General features: G+C 42.8%; 1 protein-coding gene across 4 annotated transcripts in view; it reads right to left on the reverse strand.

The window, feature by feature from the left end:
* LOC134394291 (retinol dehydrogenase 16-like) overlaps positions 1–23,507 on the reverse strand; it is a 50,244-nt gene extending 26,737 nt beyond the window's left edge. For 3 of the 4 annotated variants that reach the window (XM_063119595.1, XM_063119594.1, XM_063119593.1), the window contains exons 1-4: positions 23,399–23,507; positions 17,950–18,280; positions 14,805–15,063; positions 5,437–5,600 (exon numbers count right to left, since the gene is read on the reverse strand). In XM_063119595.1, coding sequence (XP_062975665.1) covers positions 5,437–5,600; positions 14,805–15,063; positions 17,950–18,262 — 736 coding nt within the window. In that variant the 5' untranslated portion in view covers positions 18,263–18,280; positions 23,399–23,507. Of the gene's footprint in view, positions 1–1,846; positions 3,162–5,436; positions 5,601–14,804; positions 15,064–17,949; positions 18,281–23,398 lie in introns of those variants that run through there. The other variant, XM_063119592.1, reaches the window with a different exon arrangement.
* Positions 23,508–25,914: the final 2,407 nt, after the last annotated feature.

Raw genomic sequence — 25,914 nt, forward strand, 5'->3', positions numbered from 1 at the left:
GAAAAGATCACACACAGTTGTACATCATTGTAAAGATAGAAGACAATCTAAATCCGTTTGATGCGAACTTCAGACCTTCGTGGCTGTTCAGGGTTAGATCTGAGAGAGCTGCATCAGCCACGACAGCTAATTTCCAACTGAGGATATTCCACAAGGGAATGAAACTTGCGACAACCAACCAAACACAAGGTGTCAAATAAATGCTTCTGAAGGAGCAACATTCAGAAGAAGAAAAGAAGATGGCAGAAAGCTAGTCAAAGCCAAAGAAGTTTAATGAGATGAGTCCTGTTCCGAGCACAATGGCAGATATGCATGGTGCTGTCATGTGACGTGGCCCCAACTCCCATTTTGAGTCACATACATACAACCATGCTTTCAACCAATAAGTCAGTTTCTCATGAGGACCCCTGAAAGCAGAATTAACAGTCAGCAACCATCTTCTATACACGGGACTTTGGTTGATGGAATGTCCCTTATTCATGCCCTAGGTGAGCTAACTGAAGACACATAAAACTGATTGAAGCGATGTACACACTGAAGCTGTTCAGACATGCTAACACTCATTTAGTGGTTGAATGTGGGTTGTTGTTGAACTGTGGGTTAGCATGTTGTTTGAACGCCCGCCGCTAATGTTGGCCTCTTTTGTCTCATGTCTGAATGCCACTGGGGTGGCTTGTTAACCACCCTTGACAACATAACAACAAACCATGGGTTCTCAAGGTGGCTTGTTCAAGAAAACCAGCCACACTGTGGTTAACAAGCCACCCCAGCTGCATTCAGACATGAAAACCACCACTACCACCCATGGTTCAACAACAACCCACATTCAGTGAGTGTGGGTTAGTGTATGGTTTTAATGGCCCCATTGTCTTTCATAGACAGTTACTCCATCAATAAAAGATCCTGAAAGAGACAAAAGAGACCAACATTAGCTGCTGTGCCATTACAGGAGTAGAAATGAGATAACCGGAATGAGGCTCTGATGTCGTTTTAGTGAAAGCATAGAAGTCTGATGTTTACATAATTTTTAGTCCCAAGGTATCGAATGGATTCCCAAAAGGAAAGGTGTTATGTTTCCCATACTGTGGATGGTAGTGTACAATGCAGTAAAACAAACTCTTTGGAAGGATATTTATTTATTTATTACATTTTTATACTTCTCAATAGCCGAGGCTCTCTGGGCAGTTTACAATTAAAACCATAAAATACAACAAATCAGAATAAATTTAAAACTTTAAAAGTTAAAAATGCCATATCAAACCAAAATAAGTCACAGTCCAGGGAAAGCCTGTGTAAAAAGCGATGTCTTCAGGAGACGTTTAAAAGATATTACGTTTTCTGCCTCCTGAACCACACTTGTGACATCAACATATTGTACCTCCTCTCCTCCAATCCTCGGTACAGGGTTGCAAACGTTTTTTTTTTTTCATTTAAAAATAAAAGGGAAAAATGAACAAATATGTCAACTATAGGGAGACTCTTCTCCAGACCCATTTTTCGCTGCCTGTCTGCTGATCAGAGATAATAGCCTTTTAGTGCTGCGCACCAAGAAAACTTATTTATATTACGTTGGTATCTCTTCTTTTTTCCTCTCTGCAAAGAACCCAAGGCAGCTCATGCAACCCTCCTCTTCTCTATTTTATGCCCCAGTAGATTAGGCTGAGTCTGACTGGCCCAAAGTCACCCAGTGAGCTTCATGGTTGAATGGGGACTTGAACTTGGATCTCCCAAGCCCCAGTCCAACACTCTAACCACTACACCACCGCTGGCTCTCACCAATCAGAAAGGCAGGGCAGAGGAAAAGGAGATTCTTTTCACCCTGTAGCATGAAAAGGCTGTTATCTCCTTTTCTTGCTGTAGGGTGCAAGGCTCCCTTTCCCTCTCGGTAGTGTATGCGTGCATGGGATGAGCGGGGCAGGGGGAGAGAAGGCATGAATGTGCGTTCCCAGAAATGGGAACAACTAGTGCGTTTGTGTGCATCTGAGGAAGTGGCCATGGCTGCATGCTGGCAATGACACGGTGGCCCCTTCCACTCGCCGGGAGCCAATTTGGCCCTTCGGCAAAGAAAAAGAAAAGGAAGGTTCCCCACCTCTGATATATGTTGCATTAAAGGGACCCCTTGTGACTACAGATTAAATGTGGCGTCATTCTTAACATGAGGCTGCCAGCCCACAAGGATTAGAGCCAGAGTGGAAGGCAGACGGGCCCCTGTAAAGCTCCTATAACTCCACAAGCCACACTGAAGCCAACAAAAACTGTGCCAAAGCGCAGAAACTCACAAATCCTGTTTATTTCAGTGATGTTTGTACATGTGGATTTGGGCCTGGGCTAGTAGGCCGGATGATCTTCCTGGAGCACCAATTGTGTCTTAAGCCAGCCCTGAGCAAGTGGCCTATTGGTCAATGATTGCATAGGATAAGAGCTACTCCCGCATGGATGGAGGCCATATCTCAGTGGCAGAAGATGGCAGGTTCCATCCTCACCCTCTTCAGTTACAAGGACTTGGGAGGAGACTTCTGGCTGGGACCTTGGACAGCCATGTCACCACTACTGAGCTAGAGAGATCAATGATCTGTCTAGGCATAAGGCAGCTTCAGATGTTGGTGCCCAGAGGCTGCTTGAGAGGCAGAGCCGGGGAAGGTATCACCTCCCTCTGTATCAGAAGGAAGGGAAAAGGTTACAGCCAAATGACAAAGGAATTCTGGGAGGGAGAGCAAAGCACTGGTTCGACACCTGCTCCTGCCGACAAGAGGCAGGATGTAGGTTTAAGCCAGCTTGGAAACAAGCCGTCATGTAGCAAGAGAAGGAGGCATCTCACCAAAAGCCACATAAGAATTAGAAAGGTTTTAAAAGCAATTTTTTAAAAAGAGGCAAGGTCTTCAGCCCAGGCCATCACTGTAAAAACAACAACAACAATCTTCTGCTCTTCATGGCCCCACAACCCTAACAGCACCGCTCTGGCTTGGGGCCATAGCTGACGAATAATTGATCAGTCAGCCATACTGGCATATAGGACAGAGGAATGAAAAAAAGCTTGGCATCCCAGCCGGCCGTGTAGCGGGTTCGAGGGTGTACAGCAGTCAGGGCATGCTCCATGCAGCTGGTAACCAGGGACAGATCAGGATTGCATTTATCTTGTATTCTAGTGGTTTCTTTGAGTACTATATGGGAAGACAAGGACGGGGTGGGGGAAGAAATGAAAGAGAAGCCTTGACTAATGAAGTGTGAATTAATTCGACCACAAGCCCCTGTTCTTCAGGGCTGTAAATTGCCCAAGCCATGCACATTTCCACGTGTCTGCATGTAGCTATAATTGGCAAACAGAAACCTTGGCCTCCATCTAAAAAATATTATGTCACAAAATACGAACATAAGAAGAGCCCTGCTGGATCAGACCAAGGGTCCATCTAGTCCAGCTCTTTGTTCACACAGCTGTTAACCAGGAACCCACAAGCAGGCCATGAGGGCAACAGCACCCTCCTGCCCATGTTCCCCAGCAACTGGTGTACATAGGCACATTGCCTCTACTACTGGAAGTAGCACATAGCTGTATGGATCAGTTGCCAAGAACATGTGTGGACAAAGGATCCTGCTCTGTTCTCTCCTCCCCTTGAAGCCAACGGGGCAGTTTGTATAGGCAGGAGCTCAGCCATGGATGCATCACTTGCTGCACACGTTGCTTTGGCTTAGAAAGCATCTCTTGCCCAGCACCAGGTTTGTTTTTTAGTGTGCAGTTGGGCACAAAATGTGCAGTTGGAAATCTGATAATGTGCAGTTGAAAAAAGTGGCAATAAAAACAGGACATGTGTTTCGTGTTTATTAAGAACTTAACAACAGACAAAAAGTCAGGGATGCCACGTACCATAAATTATATAAGGATGCAGGTGAAAGAGCCCTAGATGGTGTGACTGATGTTGTTGGGTCCTGCGGCAGTGTTGCCTGAATAGATGTGGGGGCAGAGTTGGCACTTGGGTCTATTGCATGGTTTGGTCCCTCTGTCTGTGCCTCTGTCCTGTGTACTATTGCTGGTTAGCATCTGCTTCAGGTTGGGAGGTTGTCTGTAGGCCAGGACTGGCCTGCCTCCCAAGGCTTGTGAGAGAGAAGTGTCTGTGCTGATGATGGGTTGGAGTTCACTGATAATCCGTTGCAGTGGTTTCAGTTGGGGGCTGTAGGTGACAACCAGTGGTGTGTTTCTCTTGGTCTGTCATCCTTCCTGGGTATCCGTATGGCCCTGTCAATCTACCTTTAATTTTAAGGTGCTACTAGCGGTGGTGATAATCTGTCCAGTCGTGAAAGAGAAATAATGTGTTTGGCTTGGGCGGGCGGGTGTGTGTGTGTGTGTGTGTGTCTGACAGGGCATTCGTGCAGTTGGAAAATTTGCTTTAAAAAAACCCCTGCCCAGCACAGCTGACATGGCAGCTTCTAGCCGCCTCCTGTTCAGGCACACAGCTGCTTAGCTTCAATCCTGCTACTGTGTTGCTTCCAGCCCATTCATTGAGCCTCCAACTGATTGCCCTCCAGATATCTTTTGACTACAACACCATCTTCCTCAGCTGGCATGAGGATGATGGGAGTCGCAGTCCGAACCCCATTGAGCAGGATCCCCCAACTCTCTGTGCCGCCTTTTCAGGGGACTGGATGGGGCTGGGAAGTTCACTTCTGCCAGTGGATTTGATCCAGCTTAAATCTGGATGCAACCTCTGCAATCCACACACGAAATTTGCGTTTAACATACTGAGCATCGCAGCATTTATTTTAGGTTGCTAGCCTGAATGGTTGCAAAGACAAGCAACGCCTCTCAACATTTCATAGCAGGTGTGTGCGCACATGCAGAACTGGTGATGGCTGGCGGGAGGTGAGGGGAAAGCTTCAACCCTCCTACATGGCTCTTTCACACTAGGGGTGGGCAATTCCTGGAAGTCAGTTGCAGTGGGGGCTGGCAGGGGCCGCATATGGTCCCCGTGCTGCCCACCCTTGCTTCACATGTGGCAATGCACCTTCTATCTATTATGTTTTGTTGATGCAGAATGATGTTTGTTTTCAAAGTATATAAACTATTTAAGGCTTATTCAGGCTTGCTTGAATGCAAGTCCTACTTGACATAGTAGAATGTACTTCCAAGTAAACATCTAGTATCATAAGAACATAAGAAGAGCCCTGCTGGATCAGACCGAGAGTCCATCTAGTCCAGCACTCTGTACACAGTCGACCAGGGACCAACAAAGCAAGACATGGTGCAGTAACACCCTCCTTCCCATGTTCCCCAGCACACAGGCTTACTGCCTCGGATCGGGCCACTTTTGACTATAGAAACCAGGTGATCATGTTGCAGTGCACTATTCGTAGATGCTCTACAATTCAGTAGAGCACCTAAACATTTTTGAACCCACCATCAAACCACATCAAAATCTAAGACAACAGGTGGGTGGTACTCACTTTTCTGCAAGTAAGACTCCCCATAGACTTGCTTGGTCTCCTTTGGGAGCTTCTCCCAGAGCTGACGGAAGTTGTCGTGCATGATGCTTTCATTTGTGATGTTAGTTCGGAAGTAGCCTGGTTCTATTATACAGACTTTGACACCAAAATGGATGTTTTCAATCCTGAAAGGACATGGAAGAGCAGGATCATGTACCACAGTCCTTGGGATAGAGAGATGTTAAGCAGAACAGGAAGACGAAGATACAGGCCCAGTTTTCTTAGACACAGCACCAAATAAAGAAAAAAACATGGCTGAAGGGGGAGAAGAAATTGGCAGTCAGCCACCCTCTTTAGTGGAAATTAAAGCGGCGATAGCCGAGAATAATATTGTTATTTTTAAAAAAATGGATCAGCAAATGGATGTTTTTAGACAACAAATGCGTGTTCTGGCTGATAAGGCATCTGAAAATTCAAAAAAGATTAAAGAATTGGAGGCAAAAGCTGATTTGGACCAGAAGAAGCAAGAGGCTTTCGAAAAATCAACAGATATTCAATTTAAAGATTATCAATTAAGACTGATTGCCTTGGAGGACCAATCTCGTAGATCGTCAATTCGTATAAAACAGCTGAAGCAGACACAAGGAGAAGATCTAAGAGAAATCATTCTGAATTGGTTCAAAGAGCAGATGCCTGACCTATCGATAGACGGATCGGATTTAGATCGAGTTCACCGTGTGGGGGGGCAAAACTACAAAGGGACTAGAGACATTTTGGTGAAATTTGGTAATTATTACAAAAAAGAGCAAGTAATGAAAGAATTGAGATCTATGACCCAGGTGCAGTACAAAGGCAAAGCAGTGCAAATTTATAATGATCTCTCTCAACACACACTAAATTGGAGACGCAGTATTAAACCAATAACTGAAACATTAATGAAGAACAAAATCCCTTATGCATGGGGTTACCCTGTTTTTCTAAGATTTACATATGGGAGGGGGGAACACAGAGTAACCTCATTGGATCAAGGTAAAGAGTTGCTGAAGAGGCTGGGTCTGTATGGGGAAGCAAGTGGGACTGGTGTGGGTGGGGGGGGAATGAGGCTGGGACATCTGGGGAGTAACAGAATTGTTAATTATGTCTTGAGATAATTGCAAATAGAAATGCCAACATAGAAACTTGCCGGCCAGGCGCAGCACTGCCTCCCCCCCTCCCCTTTAAAGTAGATGGCTGGAGTATTAGGCTCACGGGGATATGGGGGGGGATTAGAGTGGGGGGGTGGGGAGGGGGGAAGGTAGGAGGGAAGGGGTTGGGGTAGGAGGGTGAGGGTTTGTTGTATGGAGTTTGTGTTGTTATGTAAGTAAATTTGAGTTGCAGAGCACAAGGGATCGGAAGAGATTTCAAAAGGGTGAATATGGATAAAAAGATAAAAGTATCAACACTCAATGTTAAAGGTTTGGGGGCAGTCGTGAAAAGGAGGAGAATAGAACAAATGTTTAATAAAGAAGGATCGGATATTATAATGGTCCAAGAAACACACCAAGGCTTCGAGAATTCGAATATGATAAAATTAAAGTGGTCGGTTTGACCAGGGAAGGGAAATTTAGTGGACAGACTGTCTGTTCTTGTATGAATGGATGTATGGGTGGTTCTGCCTGACTTGTATCTGTATTATCCATTCCCTACCCCTATTCCCTCTTATATTCTGTTTTATTTACCTGTCTATAGCTGCTACCGACCAAGTGCCTATTTAGTAGCTGTCTTTTTACAATAAACCTTTTATCTTGGTTACTTCGGGTGTTGGTGTGTTTTATTCCAAGGAAGTACTGGTTCTTTGGGCGGGAGCAATTGGGGAAAAGACCCTGGGGAAGGACTGATTAACTCGTTAGGGACATCAAAAAAAAATGGAGTGGCCACTTTGATTTCAAAAAAAAGTGGGTTTATATTAGAAGAAACAAAAAAAGATGATAATGGCAGATATCTTATGTTAAAAGGTAAAATTGAAGGAAAGGTATATACGCTAGTTAATGTGTATGCCCCAAATGAGAGACATAGAGAGTTTTTTATAAAGCTATTTAAAGAAATAGAAGAATTCAAGGAGGGGTATGTCATATTAGCTGGGGATTTTAATATGGTTATGGATAATAGATGGGACAGGTCAAATCCCACTAATGTGGAAAAGAGGAATAATATAACTATATTGAATAAATTAGTAAAAGAAAACGATTATTCAGATTCGTGGCGTTTACTCAACGGGATTAAGCCTGGATTCTCATACTTTTCCCCAGTTCATCATACATACTCCAGGATAGATTATATATTTGTCTCAAAAGATTTTGCAACTAAGATTTGTAAAATGGAAATGGGGGTAATAAAAGTAACTGATCATGCCTTGTTAAGTTTAGAATTTACAGTTAAGAAGAATTATAAAGAGGCATATAGATGGAAGTTGAATACAAAAATATTGAAATATAATAAAGTGGTACAGAAAATTCAGAAGGAATTGTCGGAGTCATGGGAAATTAACGAAAAGGGAGGAAAAGCTGGGTCAGTCGTTTGGGACACCATGAAGGCTGTAGTAAGAGGAATCTGTATTAGAGAGACGTGTAGCTTAAAAAGACAACAACGTGCAGAGCAGGAAAAGTTAGAGATAGAAATTAGAAATTTGGAGGAAGAATATTGGCGAGGTAAAGATAAATATAAATTAGTAGAAATACAAGCTAAGAAGAAACAATTAGAAAATTTAAATATAGAGGAGGTTCAAAAGAATTTAATTTACATGAAAAGGGAATATTTCGAAAACAGTAATAAGAATTCTAGGTTGCTTGCCAGACTCACACAAAAAGAAAAAGGGAGGAATGGGATAGAAGCATTGAAGGATAATCGAGGGAATTATTGTCATATAATGAAAGATAAAATAAAAAATTTTCAGGAATTTTATCAGGAACTATATAAGGGTAAAGAAACTCAACAAGAAAAGGTGGAGGAGTATATTGGAAGGTTTATAAAGAATGGAATAAAACTAGAATATAAAGAGTTAATGGAGAAAGTAATAACTCAAAGAGAAGTTGAAGATGTTATTGATAATTTAAAAGTTGGTAAATCACCGGGAGCAGATGGTTTAGGACCAGAATATTATAAGGTCTTCAAAGAATTTTTAGTTCCAAAGCTATTGGAACTTTATAATAGGATATTATTAGGAGAGATGATACCTGAATCATGGGAACATTCATTGATAATTCTGATCCCAAAACCAGATAAAGATTTGACTAGTCCCGATTCTTATAGACCTATCTCGTTAATAAATCAGGATGCTAAAATTTTCACATCTATTATGGCTAAACGATTAAATAAATTTATATCAGAATATATAGGAGAAGATCAATGTGGGTTTGTGGCAGGAAGGCACAAACCCACATTTAAAACTAGTGGGAAGAGTTTTAAATGTAATAAATGTAATAAAAAAATCAAATATTAAGGCAGGAATTTTGGCACTGGATATTTTTAAAGCTTTTGATTGTGTGAGCTGGCAGGCATTAAAGATTATTGTAGATAAATTGGGATTTGGAAATAAATTTAAAAGCGTAATAGAACAGTTATATTCCCAAAATACAGCTGTAGTGGTGGTAAATGACGGACTCACTGAAAAGATACGACTAGCCAGAGGAACAAGACAAGGATGTCCGCTCTCGCCGGTCCTGTTTGTAATGGTTATGGAAGTTTTGGCGAAGGCACTAAGGGAGGATGAAGAATTAGAAGGAATTGGAGAGGTAAGGGAAATAAAGTTAAACATGTTTGCGGATGATACTTTATTGACCATTAAGAACCCAATAAGAAAATTAGAAAGAATTAAATATCAGTTGAGGGAATTTGAAGAAATTACAGGGTTAAAAATAAATTGGTCTAAATCAGAGATGATGTTGTTTAATTATACTAAGAAGGAGGAAAAGGATTGGGAACATAAGGGAATAGAAATGAAAGTTAAGGAGGAGATTAAATATTTGGGAATTAAAATTACAAAAAAATTAGAGAATCTTGAAAAGGAAAATTTAACGAGGTTAAAGAAAGAGGTATTAGAGAAATTGGAGAAATATAAAAGATTAAATTTATCTTGGTTCGGAAGAATAGCCTTAATAAAAATGAAGATATTAGCTAAAATTAATTTTGTGTTTAGGATGTTACCAATAAAAATATCAGAAACTGAGATAAAAAGTTGGCAAAATATTATTAATAAATATTGTAACGGAGAAAAGAGAGCAAGAGTGAATAAAAATAATTGGTATCTAAGCCAAAAAAAGGGTGGATTGGGTCTCCCAAATATAAAATTGTACTACGTAGCAAATAGATTAAGACATATTGTAGAAGCAATTATAGGAGTAGGAGATTTATACTGGATGGAAGAAAGAACTATAAGTAACGTAGAGATGAATTTGGACAATGTTTTTTTTAAAGATGGAGGGAGAAAGTGGGTTGGAAGTATAGATAATCCACTCCTGAGGACTCAATGGGAAATTTGGAGTAAATTTAAAGGGAAGCTGCTTCCGAGCAACTCTCCCTTAGCACCGATAATAATGTTAAAGAATTTCCCAGAGGATCTGAAGGGTAGATTATGTAAAATATTAAAAGAGAAAAGTAAAATGAAATTAAAGGATTGGTTAAGAGATATAAAAACAAGAGAGGATATGGAAAAATTGTTAAAGGAGAAAAAAATATCTTGGTTAGAATATGGGCAATTAGAACAATGGAATAAAAAGTGGATTAAAGATAATAGAGTTTGTAGAAAGATGATGAAGTTTGAAGAGTTAATAGTAAATAAGGAAAAAGGGAAAGGAGGTAGTATAGTTTTAAAAGGGTTAATGAGTGAAATATATAAATTATTGTTAGAGAAGGAGTTTAGAGAGAACCCAGAGAAAATGGTATGGGAGTCAGATTTGAAGGTACAAATAGGGCGACAGAGCTGGGAGGGACTATGGAAACAAAGAGTGTTGAGAAGTTTATCAGTGAGAATAAAGGAGAATTATTTTAAAATTTTATGGAGGTGGTACCTAACCCCGATTAGATTGAATAAGATAAATGATCAGCATTCAGCAAATTGTTGGAGAGGTTGTGGGGAAAAAGGAACGTATTTACATATGTGGTGGCAATGCAAATATGTACAAAGATTATGGAAGATGGTGTTTTCAGAAATTGAAGAAATAGTGGGAATGAAAATAGAACAAACACCAAAGATTGCATTGCTGTCACTATTTGAAGATATAAAGTGTGGAAAAGGAACTATAGAGCTGATATCGAGTTTGCTGGTTGCAGCGCGATTGATGGTAGCTAGGAACTGGAAGATTCAAGGGGAATATTCTATTGAAGAATGGTACAAAGAAGTATGGGATATAGCCATTAATGATAAATTGACATGTAATATTAAGTGGAGAAAAGGCGTAACTAAAATAAATGAGTTTGAAGGAATCTGGAAGCAGTTCCTAATATTTGTGTTTACTAAGGGAAGTGGGAAACCGCCAGCAGAGGAAACGATTAAATTTTGGACTCAGGAATGATCCCGAGGTGGGGGGTGCACTTTTATGTTAAGAATGATTATGTTGTAGTATGATAATATATAGGTAATAGTTATTCAACATATATGTACTCAACATTTATTCAATATGTTTGTAGCAGTTGTTTGATGTTTTTCTTTTGTTATTATTATTACTATTGCAATGTTTTATGTATGTTTATATAGTGTAGAAAACAAATAAAAATTATATATATATATAAAAAAAGGGATAGAGAGATGTTCTCAATGGCTGTGTTCAGACAACACAACAGTCAATGGCGGGTTAATACTCAACTCCACGGTTGATTATCGAGGCAGTGCTCCCCACACAACATGATTATAATCAACCGTGGTGTGGATTAAGGCCAGCGATGAGTTGACTATTAGGACACGGTGTGTTTGATTGTCACATCCCCCACCCTCCCTCCCTCGGTATCCCATCAGCCATTCTGAGTTCTGCTGGCTGGACTTGAGCAGCAGCTGCTGCTTTAGCTGCTCTTGCAAGGGGACTCTGTAGTCGCTGAAAATAACCATGTGCAATGAAACAGGCAACAGTGCCCGACATATGATATGATAACCAACGGTGGTTTAAATAATCAACTCTGCAGTGTTGGTTATTTGCATCGGTTGTTTCAGCTGAATAACCAACTGTGATGTGAAAAAGTCCTGACAGACGACACAATAACCAACCATTGACTATTTAACCCTCCGTTGATTATTTAACCCATTGTTGGTTATTGTGTTGTCCGAACCGAGTCAACGTATTGAAACAGAAGATAAGAATGGCCCTTTTAGATCTTCTGTCGGCCATTGACTCCAGCTTCTAGTTAGTACCCAGAAGTTCCCTCTCTCAATTTGGAGGTGCTATTGAGCCAATAGCCACTTTTTGTGAACCGCCCAGAGAGCTCCGGCTATTGGGCGGTATAGAAATGTAATAAATAAATAAATAAATGATAGGCCATACGTCCCATGCTCCCCCAAGTAATACCTTAAGAGCATGTGATTTTTTCACCCTGTTACACTTGAGTGGGCAGAAGCAGCCTAACCCCTTAAGTACTAGATTTGCTATTGTAAATTAGCGCAAGTAGAACGAAATTCTGGATTTAAAAAATCTGATTCCGTCAATGAGCAGATGATGGACAAAAAGACACTTGACAATCCATGAAACCTAGATGGAACAGATTTAGCCAAGTCTATACATCCTTTTCTGGGAATAAGTCTTAAATGAAGTCATGCATAGGGCTGCACTGTGAAATTTCTATAGCAGGTGTTTTTAAAGAAATAAGTTATTGCAATAATAATAGTAATAATACTCATTGCAATAATAATGGTAATAATAATAATGATTTTGTTCTGTGTCTCCACATTACTTATACCAAGGTAATTGCACCCACAATAACTATTTGGAATTTCCAAACAATGCCATTTCACTCCCCAATCCAGCTATTCATAAATCCACTCGCCTGCTCTCCAAGGGCGAGTGCTCTTGGCCCTCTGGCGAACAGCCTAGTTATCCTGTCTACAGTGCTCTCATCTACAGAAGGCAAGAAACAGCATGATTTCCCCTGCTAGTTCTCAAGCCAAACTGACATGGGCAAGAAAACTTACACAAGCAGTATCATGTCAACCAGGCCCTAAAGGCCTATGGCTTAAGCGCTACTTTAGCTTTTAATTAAAAATGCAGATGAAGATTTACCATTTAAAATGCTAATCTGAAGCAGGAACTCCTGCACACAAAAACATCCAACCTCTGATTATTTTAATCTTTCTTGCTTCCCCCCTATTCATTTCCAGTGTGGTGTAGTGGTTAGAGAATTGGACTGGGAAGACCCGGGTTCTAGTTCCCACTCAGCCATGAAGCTCACTCGGTGGCTTTCAGCCAGTCACTGACTTCCAGCATAACCTACCTCACAGTGTTATAGGGAGGCTAAAACAGAGAGAAGGAAGACTATGTAAACCGTATTGGGCTTCTTGCAATAGGGAAAAAGGCATGATATTATCACAATAATAAAACTAAAAATTATTTTCCACACTCCCTTTTATTTCTGTTCCTTTATTCTTGGTGTTTATTCCCACACAGTTCAGTCTAGTAAGAGCCTCGTGTGGCACAGAGCGGTAAAGCTGCAGTTTCTGCAGTTGAAACTCTTCCCCACGGCCTGAGTTCGATCCCAGCGGAAGCTGGTTTCAGGCAGCCGGCTTGGGTCGACCCAGCCTTCCATCCTCCCGAGGTTGGTAAAATGAGTACCCAGTTAGCTGGGGGAAAGGTAATAATGGCCGGGGAAGGCAATGGCAAACCACCCCGCTATAAGGCCTGCCAAGAAAACGTCAGCGAAAGCTGGTGTCCCTCCAAGAGTCAGTAATGACTCAGTGCTTGCACAAGAGGTTCCTTTCCTTCCTTCAGTCTAGTAAAGGTTGCAGAGCAAGGATCTTGTTCCGCCCTCCATTCCTAAGCCTTTTAGTTTTTCTAATCCTCCTCTGTCATTGGACGGATGAAAAAGATAAGAAATAAAGCCTTGTTTTTAATGACGGACCTTTGTTCTCTCCAACTGTTAGCTTTAGCTACGATAACCAAACATTCTCCCACAGAGCTCAGCTTTCTGGATCTTCTTCCCACCTTTTGAATTTAAGCAAATCTCTCACAAACAGAAGCGCCTTTTATTGTTGTTGTTGTCAAGGGCCATATTCCCTCAGGTGGGGAGAGGAGGGAATCTGTCAGAGGCTGCATTCCCCTCACTTCCAGAGATGCCCTTTGCCCCTCTTCTTTCCTTCCCTGCCCAGAGCTTCCCGAAAAGAGACAGAGGGCCACAAGGTGCCCATTCCTGTTTCACAGACTCTGCAGGGAGTCTTTCATCAAAGCCAGCACTTTGCACACATGCCCGAGGACTCGGGGAGGGAAAAGAGTTGGCAGCAGGTACAAACACGCTTGCTAGAAAGCCAAAATAATAATTATGGTGGACCACTTCTGCCCAAGCAAGTCTCTAGACTACCTGTACGAGTGGGTGCTTTAAGGTGTAACCCCTGGAGGACCTGCATAAGTGTCGTTAGCTTAGGTTGTATATCTGTTTGGTATAGAAGAGTAACTGTATTGCTGCCAGCAAACCTTCTCTTCAATTAGGTTTGCAAGTTCTAAGACAGGAAGAGGAAACCTGTGGCTCTCCAGATGTTGCTGGACTCTCAACCCCCATCAGTCCTGTCCAATAATGAGGGACAATGGGAGTTGTAGGCCAACAACATCTGGAGGGCCCAAAAGTTGCCCCCATCCCTGTTCTAAGGAGGAGATAGAACTGATGCTATTGGCAGTCCAAGCAGAAAGGTCTCAGTCCAAGCAGAAAGAAACTCAGCATCAAAACAATGACCTGCAGTCAGATCCAGATTCAATCGGTCTTCTCAAAGTATGACTAAATCTGGATCCAATCCAGTAAGAGCTGCTTCTCCTAGATGGAGGAATTAAACACCACACCAATGGTGTCCTGCAGGTAAAAGGCCCACATTATTGCAGCTTTTATGCTAAACATATGGCACCAGACATGCTTTTCACTTGCTTTCCAGAAATGCATTAGCTCCCAAACCTATTTCCAATGCTACGGTTGAAGCATTAGTGCAGGGCAGGCAATCTGGTACCCTCCAGATGTTTTTGGACTACAATTCCCTATGTGAATTCTACAAGTTGTATTCTGAAAATATTGTTAAAAGCACTGCAGTCACCTTAGAACTGCTTTTTCTAGTATTTCCTAGCATGATTGCTTTTACAGAATTTTGTGGTATTCGCACAAAGAGGCCCTTTAAGAAAGCTTCTCCTGGGGCAAAAAGGGGTTGCCATTGATACATGTTCTCACAGGGTTACCTGAGACTGTCGGAGAAGGACTGCACACCATATTTTGAAGGACAGTAGCCACCGCCAAACATGGATATCCGTCCCATTATGCTGGAAACATTAACAATCCTCCCTCTGGCTCTTCTCACCAAAGGCAACATTTGTATGGTCACATCAATCACCCCAAGAAGGTTGATGTCTATGACTTTCTTGAAATCCTCCTTGCTCAGCCAGTCATTGGGGCCCACTGGGATTGAAATGCCGGCGTTGTTCACTAAGCCCCACAGACCTGTTGGGAAAAAAGGACAGGCGAGATCAGGGATACGATAAACGCCCCATCCTTTTTTTTAAAAAAAAAAACCCTTCTTGAGCACCCTCGCATAGCTTAGTCTACAAATACTGAGAATACGAACCAGAAACTGTCAAAAATATTTTGGTGCCTGAGGTAAAAAAAATCCAAATAGCACCTCACAGGGAAGTAAAAATATGATGACTAGACTAAGTAGCTGCTATTATTCTGCCATCTTCTAATAGTACCCCCACTTTTGCTGCCTCAACTTGGAGCTTTGCAAATTAATGAGGGGAGGTCAGCTTTGAACAATGCAAGAACAAAATTTAGCATATTCCCTCAGAAAAAGATAAAATATTGTTTTTAAAAAGATTTTTTTAAAAGATAAAAGGGGTAAGGTACCTCACCGGTCACCAAGGAAGGTATTCAGGGCACACCAGTGTCTGCGGACACCATGTTGACTAACTCCATGGTAGAGCATCAGGCTAGGTGGACTAGGGAGACTCAGATTCAATTTTCCTCTCAGTTACAAAGCTGACCTTGGGCCTGTCACCACCTCTCAGCCTACCTCACAGGGTTGCTGCACAGAGAAAATTAGGGTGTGGCACATACACTGCATTGGGCTCCTTGGAGAAGAGGCAAGGTCTAAGTATAATAATCCAACTCTAGTAGTGAACTCGGGGAGTTTCATGACTAAGCAGCTATCCCAGGTCCAGTATTCTTATCTGCTACACACCATTTTGGTTCTTTCTGCCTGTTCAGCAGTTTTGTGCCACCATCTCCTTCAGCCTGAAAATACTTCTAGCAAGAGCAGCTGTACTAGGGGCTGCCTACAGTGGCTAATCCTGATGAAGTGGAAGGGAACGGGGTTTCTGGCGGCCATGCAGCTTGTCCCCTGCCCTGGCGAATGGTGACCAATCAGGGGTCGCCTTCCTCTCAAGAATGCCTCCACATTGACACTGGAGTGAGGTCAGACAGCAGAAGAGCCATGTTCGCCTCATTCTAGCCTATAAAGTCGGGGTTAGTCCCCAACTTTTAAATGTGGAGCTTCGCAGGAAAGCCCCACAGTGGGTGCACGGTGGCGCTGCTTTGGTTATACGATGCAGCAGCGTCCTCGAAGCCACAGTGGGGCTTTCCTGTGAAGCTCCACATTTTCTGTGCCTATAGACAGCTTGCTGGAGAGAGCCTATTCTGAATTACGCCTGCACTAAAAGCTGTTTCTAGCATTACATTTCCCTACTCGTTGTTGTTCCAAAGGCTGGCTAAAGCTCTCTTGCCCACACAGGTAAACTCTTGTGCATGCTGACATTCTATATTCTGTTCCACCTCTTTTAGCCCAAGGGCTGAATTCCATTTTGCAGACACTCTTGGGAGTCTGAATTCCATGGAGGTGGAAGTCAAAAGCCAAAGGGGGAGGCCAAAGACACCTGCTTTCCAGAGGGCCCATTCCCTTTCCCCAGTGCTGCTCCCTTTCCCCTAATCACCAAACATTTGGTGGTTTCCTGGCAGGGCAAGCATAAGACATTTTGCTACATGAGGCAGAGCAGGAAATGGTGTTCCTCCCACCGTGGTAGCCATGTGTCCCAGCAGCCTCTGCAGCCAGAATAGGCTCTTGCCAGCTGCACCAGCTGTTGCTAAGGCGATCTTGACCATAGAGATTAGCCAAATAAGCTAGAGCATCACTGGCATTTCTGGCCACTTGTGACCAAACATAGCCCATCACTATGGTTGGTCACAATTTTCAATGGGGAGCCCGACACATGACACCGTAAGCCACCCTGGGTCAATTAACCCACAATGTAGAGTGTGGGTTCTGATGGTGGGTACTGGAACCATCATGGGTGGAGGAAACACCCCCGCCATGATACACTTAACTTTGTGGGTTGCTTAACACTTAACCCACACTTAACCTTGTGGGTTGCTCCGGGATGCTACCCACAAGGGTTTAGCAAGTCGTGCGAACCGTTTAATGAAATGAAATAAATTAATACACTTAAGGCAGTCTTACCTAACCTGGTGCTGCCCAGATGTTTGTTTATTAAATGCCTCATAAAATATATTTCTCTAGTCATTTTGACAGTGTCCCCATTCAGAAGACACCTTAAACCACAGCTTTAATTATGGTGGTTAAGCCAGAAAGCCGGGCTGTGTTGAGAAGACACCTTAAACCATGGCTTTAACCATGCTGAATAAGGCTTTCTGGCTTAACCGCCGTGGTTAAAGCCATGGTTTAAGGTGTCTTCTGAATGAGGCCACTGTTTTTTACTTCAGCCATGCTGGCTGTGGCTGATAGGAACTGAAATTCAAAACATCTGGAGGGCACCAAGTTGGGGAAGGCTGAGTTAAGGAGTGTGCCTCAAGTGTTTAGAAACTTATTTTTGACTGGACCTGTTTCACTTCCTAATTGATAAGGACTTCCTCAGGTGGACACCATCTCTAAGCCTAGCTTAGCCTCACAGAGTTGTTACAATAATAAAGATGGGGCTATGCCTCATGTATGCCACCTGACTTTTCTTGAGAAGAAGGTGTATGCTTTTTCATGCAGGCTCAATACACACAGAATCTATTATTTTTTAAATCAGGATGTCAAAGCTCATTCAGCACAAGGGATTAATTCATTGTCAGAGAAGCTCTTGGGGCCAGTGGTAGGCAAGGGCCAAAAACACCAACATATTTTAGCTCAAAGCTCTTACTACAAGTAACTAAACCTGTAGTAGAGGCATCTCCACCTTTTAGAATGGGGGAGGGAGTGCAAAGTTAGGAAACTACCAAAGAATAATTGGTTGGGGGCGGGGAAGGAGCATGGCCATTTAGGGGAATGCCAGAAGGCCGGATTTGGCCCCCAGACCTGAAGTTTGACACCCCTGCTCTAAATTCTGTCCTTACCTTTGTCTCCCACATGGCTTTTCACCCATTCCACTGCTTTGGCCACACTTTCAGTGCTGGTGACATCCAAGAGGGTGGTTTGCAGCCGTTTTGAGGTAGCTGCTGTCAGCTTCTCCACCCCCTGCGCTGTAAGACAGGCTGCCAGCACTCGAAGGCCCCGAGCATCCAGCTGCCTGGCCAGCAGATTGCCAAAACCAGAGTCACAGCCAGTTATGAATACATATTTCTCTGTCAGGTTGCTCAAGACCTGTCTTTCACGGTACCATCGGAGTAGGAAAATGAGGCCCAGCAAGGCTGCCAAGTAGAACCACATGGTCAAAGGTCGTTATGGCTGGAAGAGGAAAAGGGGGGTTAAAGAAGAGTGAACCTGGCAACGCCGACATTTTAACTTTCCATATAGCAGCAGGAATAACAGCTGGTGCAAACAGTTCAGTCACAGCCTATCCAGTTGCCCCTTTATATACACGAAGCAATCGGGCAGGAAATGATTAGCCCTCTTACTTGCCACTCTTCTCACCTTCCTAGGATAAACTCTGATGCCAATTGCCATTTTCCTTGGGCACATCCAGCATACATGATCCTGAGTCCTTTGTGTGGCAGGTGCCGCTCTCAATCACGGGGGGCTGCCTAGATGGCACTGGGTTGCCACCACGCTTAAAGAAACCCCACGCTTTCTCTGCTGCAGGGTGGCAGTGGCTAATCCTGGCATGGGGTTTCTGGCAGCCATGTCCTAGCCATGGTAAAATAGAAGAACACAGTTTTGGGCTAGCGGCTAGCTCCGATTGCCACAGGAGGATATAAACAGTTGATGTAGTATCCCTTGTTAAGGCCAGTTAATGAATTACCAATTACTGAATTACCAGTTAATGAGTCCAGGCCAGCTGATGAGATTGTGGACTGGTCATTGGGCCGTCATTGAATAATGAAGCCCTTGGTGAGAGATGTTACTGAGAATTTCCTCTCCTTTCCAGCACAATAACCCTGCAATTAACAACTTATTTTGTGTGTGTGTATTCTTTTATTCTTCATTCGATCATTGCTGCTGCTTTTCAATTCAATCCAAGACATGTCTACTCAGAAGTCAATTCTATTGCATGCAATGAGTCTCATTTCCATGCACTTTATTATTATTATTATTATTATTATTATTATTATTTATTTATATAGCACCATCAATGTACATGGTGCTGTACAGAGTAAAACAGTAAATAGCAAGACCCTGCCGCATAGGCTTACAATCTAATAAAATCATAGTAAAGCAATAAGGAGGGGAAGAGAATGCAAACAAGCACTGGGTAGGGTAAACAGGCACAGGGTAGGGTAGAACTAACAGTATAAAGTCCAAGAAACATCAAGTTTTAAAGGCTTTAGGAAAAAGAAAAGTTTTTAGCTGAGCTTTAAAAGCTGCGATTGAACTTGTGGATCTCAGATGTTCTGGAAGAGCGTTCCAGGCGTAAGGGGCAGCAGAGGAAAATGGACGAAGCCGAGCAAGGGAAGTAGAGACCCTTGGGCAGGCGAGAAACATGGCATCAGAGGAGCGAAGAGCACAAGCGGGGCAATAGTGTGAGATGAGAGAGGAGAGATAGGAAGGAGCTAGACCATGAAAAGCCTTGAAGGTCGACAGGAGAAGTTTATATTGGATTCTGAAGTGAATTGGAAGCCAATGAAGAGATTTCAGAAGTGGAGTAACATGGTCAGAGCGGCGAGCCAAGAAGATGATCTTAGCGGCAGAGTGGTGGACAGAAACCAATGGACTGATGTGAGAAGAAGGAAGGCCAGAGAGAAGAAGGTTGCATTAGTCCAACCGAGAAATAACCAGTGCATGAACAATTATTATTATTATTATTTATTTATATAGCACCATCGATGTACATGGTGCTGTACAGATAACACAGTAAATAGCAAGACCCTGCCGCATAGGCTTACAAGCGTCTTGGCAGAAGAGACAGACAGAGATGGTCGAATCCTGGCAATATTATACAGGAAAAAATGACAGGATTTAGCTACTGTCTCAATATGAGGAATAAAGGAGAGCGAGGAATCAAATATGAAGCCAAGACTGTGAGCTTCCTTGACTGGAGTAAGCGTAACATTATTGACAGTGAGAGAGAATGAAAGATGAGGAGAAGGTTTAGGCGGAAAAACAAGCAATTCAGTCTTTGCCATATTTAGTTTCAGACGACGATGAAGCAGCCAGGCTGAGATATCTGAGAGACATGCCGTGAACATCAGGAGAAAGTTCCGGAGATGAAAGATATAATTGTGTATCATCGGCATACAGATGATATTGGAGGCCATGAGATTGAATAAGCTTACCCAAGGGCAACATGTATAAAGAAAACAACAACGGGCCAAGCACCGAGCCTTGCGGAACCCCTACTGAAAGGGGAAAGGAGGAAGACGAGCTGCCATTAGCCAACACGCTGAAAGAGCGACCCGCTAGATAGGAGGCAAACCAGTTATAGACAGAGCCACGAAGTCCAAGGTCATGAAGGGAATCTAAGAGAAGATCATGATCAACCGTGTCAAAGGCTGCAGTTAGATCAAGGAGAATAAGAACGGAATAAAGGCCTTTAGACTTGGCAGTAAGAAGATCATTGGTGATCTTAGTAAGGGCTGTTTCAGTGGAATGAAACACTAATTTGAAGGTGTGTGTGGAATTTGTTGTAGTTGTCTCTAGACATGCTGTGTATTTAGGAAACACGGCTTTTTATGAGTTTAAGGGTTTAAGCTTCTCTCCCCCCCAAATTCTTTTTTTTTAAAAAAAATCCCATGTATTTCATTTTTAACTAATTTTTATTCCTTGAGTCCCTATCTGACTTCATAGTGCGAAGAGCCACTTATGGAGCCTTAGAGCTGATCAGAAGGGAGGGGGAGGAAGGGTGCAGAAGAAAGGCTGTTTTGCATTGGCTGCAGAAGAACATAGGGTGAGAGACAGGCCTAAAACACAAGAACAGGAGAACTTTAAGGGTATTCACAAGGGTGCGACAAAGCATTACCTGCCCAAAGATGAAGAAGAGGAGGTTCCAGCCAAAAAGAAAAAGCTTTTTAAAAAATGGTTTGGGCATTTGCGTTATGAAAACGCAGCACATTCTACCCCTATATAATTTGTGTGACATGCCATCCCTGACTTTTGTCTTTTGTTAAGTTTATTATTTATTGTATTTCTATACTGCCCAATAGCCAAAGCTCTCTGGGCGGTTTACCAAAATAAGACAATTCAAAGTATAAAACAATAATATAAAATACAGTATAAAAGCACAACCAAGATAAAAACAGCAGCAATGCAAAAAATACAAATTTAAAATACAAATTTAAAACAGCAGGGTTAAAAATTTATAGACTGTTAAAATTCTGGGAGGATAAAAAGGTCTTCACCTGGCTTATAAAACAATATAATGTAATAAACATATACACATGACATGTCTTATTTTTTTCACCACTTCCTTCAATTGCACATTATCAGATTTCCAACTACACATTTTCCCCCAACTGCACATTTTGTGTCCAACAGCACACAAAAAAGGTGTTGTCTTGGTCTTTTAACTTTGCTGTTTTAAATCTGTATAGAACTTTGCATTGCTGCTCGGTTTTATCCTGGTTGTGCTTTTATATTGTGTTTTTATACTGTTGTTTGTTTTATACTTTGAAGTGTACTTCACGGTTTTAATTTCTGTGAGCCGCCCAGGGAGCTTTGACTATTGGGTGGTATAGAAATGCAATAAATAAATAAATAAATAAAGCTGTAATTCTATGTGTGCATTCCCAGAATTCCCTAACCAGCATGACTTTCTGGGTGTTGCATTATTTGCAGCCAAAGCTTTTGTTGTTTATTCGTTCAGTCGCTTCCGACTCTTCGTGACTTCATGGACCAGCCCACGCCAGAGCTTTCTGTCGGCTGTCACCACCCCTAGCTCCCCCAAGGTCAAGTCTGTCACCTCCAGAATATCATCCATCTATCTTGCCCTTGGTCGGCCCCTCTTCCTTTTGCCTTCCACTTTCCCTAGCATCAGCCTCTTCTCCAGGGTATCCTGTCTTCTCATTATGTGGCCAAAGTACTTAAGTTTTGCCTTTAATACCATTCCCTCAAGTGAGCAGTCTGGCTTTATTTCCTGGAGTATGGACTGGTTTGATCTTCTTGCAGTCCACGGCACTCTCAGCATTTTCCTCCAACACCACAGTTCAAAAGCATCTATCTTCCTTCGCTCAGCTTTCCTTATGGTCCAGCCCTCGCAGCCATAGGTTACTATGGGGAATACCATTGCTTTAACTATGCGGACCTTTGTTGTCAGTGTGGTGTCTCTGCTCTTAACTATTTTATCAAGATTTGTCATTGCTCTCCTCCCAAGAAGTAAAGGTCTTCTGGCAGCCAAAGCTAACAGAGGTAAAGTTTTTGGACAGTATTTGCTTGAGGTGTTATTATATCAGAGATATAAATGAATTGTGATTGAGAAGTAATTAAAGGTTTCTGTATGTTTGCTGTTCACCCATTTTACCATCATTTTAGTAATGGATGTTATGTATCTGATAGCTCTGTTGTTTTAACTATATGTAGTATTGTACAATAGAATAGAAAATCTTCAATGATCTGTGGATTGAGCAATAAACATTTTGGTGGATGTTTAAAGATCCTTTTCTATCCACGCATGCCCTAAATTACTGCCAGGGAGAGGGAAGAAGCACTTGTAGAATTTTCTGCATCAGGTACCAAAATAACATTCCTTGGATTATTTCTAAAGAGGTGTTAGTCTCTTCTAGCAAAAACAATAAAGACTTGTTTTTTTCATGGAGCAAAAGGTGCTGGCAGGCAACCCAGTTACAGAAAGCTCACGTTCCTGAGTTCACTTGCAATTTGTGTTTACTTTTAAAATGGAGAGGAAGTTTGGTAACGCTTAGAGAACTTGAGTAAGACCAGGGAGGCCCATATTCAAATTTCCACTCAGCCACAAATTTAACTGGAACACAGCTGCTGCAAGGAAATGGGGAAATTCACATATGCCTGCTTGAGCTCCTTGAACAGAAAGAAAACATTTAAAACTAGCAACAAATCACAGTTCATATATGAGTATAAAAAGGCTTCCGTCTCCTTTCAGCCTTCCAAAAGGATTTCGAGCACCTTCTAAGAAAATCTGCCAGTCCGAGTTAGAGCAGAGCTGCGATCCTATACCCGCTTATCTGGGAGAGCACGTCCCATGGACCTCAATGAAGCTTACTTCTGAGTAGACATGCATAGCATTGCGCTGTCAAACTGTTCGACCCGGACTGAAAGAGGACACCGCCCTCACCCGCTACCGCACTCTCGGTACTTCGTCTCCATTTGCGATAGTTAGATTGAAGAGTCAAACGCAGCCCCTTCCCCTTTTACTCCTCCCTTTCACCCCCAAAGTGGCACACCTCCCCCCCTCTTCACGACAGTTTGACAAAGGCACGGTGAAAATGAAAAGGATACCTCTAAATCTTTCCTTGTCGCAAGAGCTCAACCTCCGGCACTTCGCTCTCTGCCTGATGCCTTTTCGGACTCGTTTAGCATGTTAACTTTTCCAGGCAAGGCGGGATTTGTGCGCGCACAAACACACACACGTCCCGCCCCTTCATAACCCGGAATCAGCCAAGGTAGAAAAGGCTCAGAGGAAAATAGAGTTGCTATCTTGGAAGGCTGTAAAAAAAAAAAAAACATGAAAGAGTTGTAAAGACCAGTTGAAATCAGCGGAGTTTCTCTTCTGCGCTGAGATATGTGGGTCGTTATTAAGATCAGGGCGGAGCTGCAATACTGGTTTAAAATAATCGCAAGGAAGCACCAAGCATTTTTATCAGGATCGACCCCCGCCCCCGAAACCACACTCGTATTTTTTTCTCTCTCAGAACTTTTCCTCGAATCTGAGTTGCTCCAGCCCTTGATTACTTTGAATGCTCTTTGCTACGCTTTCTTTTCTAGCAGTGGTACAAAAAATAAACATGGAGAACTTGTTATGGGGGAAAGTAGAGTCAGCTGTATTTCTGAGGCTGAGCAAAAAAAGACAATGGCCCTCTATAGGACCTTAAAGTGGAGAATGGAGACTCCAGGGTGAAATAGCTGAGTTGGAATTAATCTTGGCAACATTTCTTTGGCTCTAAAGGGAGACAAGGCATGCAAGTGAGGTCATTGGTTCGCTATCCCATTGCTAGTGTTAACTTGTTATTTATTTTTATTTATTATTATTTATTTATATAGCACCATCAATGTACATGGTGCTGTACAGATAACACAGTAAATAGCAAGACCCTGCCGCATAGGCTTACAATCTAATAAGTTGTAGTAAACAATAAAGAGGGAAGGAGAATGCAAACAGGCACAGGGAAGTGTAAACAGGCACCGGATAGGGTGAAGCTAACAGTATAGAGTCAGAACAAACTCAATATTTGAAGGCTATAGGGAAAAGAAAAGTTTTTAGCTGAGTTTTAAAAACAGTGATTGAGTTTGTAGTTCTCAAGTGATCTGGAAGAGCGTTCCAGGCGTAAGGGGCAGCAGAAGAAAAAGGACGGAGCCGAGTAAGGGAAGTGGAGGTCCTTGGGCAGGCGAGAAGCATGGCATCAGAGGAGCGGAGAGCGCGAGCGGGGCGATAGTGTGAGATGAGAGAGGAGAGATAGGCAGGAGCTAGACCGTGAAGAGCTTTGAAGGTCAGCAGGAGAAGTTTATATTGGATTCTGGAGTGAATTGGAAGCCAATGAAGAGATTTCAGAAGTGGAGTGACCTGGTCAGAGCGGCGAGCCAAGAAGATGATCTTAGCGGCAGAGTGGTGGACAGAGACCAGCGGACTGATGTGAGACGAAGGAAGGCCAGAGAGAAGAAGGTTGCAGTAGTCCAACCGAGAGATAACCAGTGCGTGAACGAGAGTCTTGGCACAAGAGACAGACAAAAATGGTCGAATCCTGGCAATATTATACAGGAAGAAACGACAGGATTTAGCTACTGCCTCGATGTGAGGAGTAAAGGAGAGCGAGGAGTCAAATATAAAGCCAAGACTACGAGCTTCCTTGACCGGAGTAAGCGTGACATCGTTGACAGTAAGAGAGAATGAGAGGTGAGGAGAAGGTTTAGGAGGAAAAATAAGCAGTTCAGTTTTTGCCATATTAAGTTTCAAACGACGATGAAGCAGCCAGGCTGAGATATCTGAAAGACATGCCGAGATACGATCGTGAACAGCAGGAGAAAGTTCCGGAGATGAGAGATATAATTGTGTATCGTCGGCATACAGGTGATATTGGAGGCCGTGAGATTGAATAAGCTTACCCAAGGGCAGCATGTATAGAGAGAACAACAATGGGCCAGGCACCGAGCCTTGCGGAACCCCTACTGAAAGGGGAAAAGAGGAGGACGAGCTGCCGTTAGCCGACACGCTGAAAGAGCGACCCTCTAGATAGGAGGCGAACCAGTTATAGACAGAGCCACAGAGTCCAAGGTCATGGAGGGAATCTAAGAGAAGATCGTGATCAACCGTGTCAAAGGCCGCAGTTAGATCAAGGAGAATAAGAACGGAATAATGGCCCTTAGACTTGGCAGTGAGAAGATCATTGGTGATCTTGGTAAGGGCTGTTTCAGTGGAATGCAAAGGACGGAAGCCAGATTGAAAGGGATCCAGAGCAGAGTTATTAGCGAGAAAGTCAAGACAACGAGAGTAGACCAGACGTTCCAGGATCTTTGAGACAAAAGGCAAGAGAGAGACAGGTCGGTAGTTAGACAGGGATAGTCGATCAAGAGTGGGTTTTTTGAGAATGGGAGAGACTGTAGCATGTTTAAAAGCAGAAGGAAATGAACCAGAGGACAGAGAAGAATTAATGATGTGAAGCAATGACGGTAGGATAGCGGGGATAAGATTAATAAAGACGCGAGAGGGAATCGGATCACGGGAACAAGTAGAAGGCTTCGACGAGCGCAGTATTTTAGACAGTTCATCAGCTGAGACCGAAGGGAACGCCGAGAGAGTT

Source organism: Elgaria multicarinata, chromosome 3 (genome assembly GCF_023053635.1).
Source record: "Elgaria multicarinata webbii isolate HBS135686 ecotype San Diego chromosome 3, rElgMul1.1.pri, whole genome shotgun sequence".
NCBI lineage: Eukaryota > Metazoa > Chordata > Lepidosauria > Squamata > Anguidae > Elgaria > Elgaria multicarinata.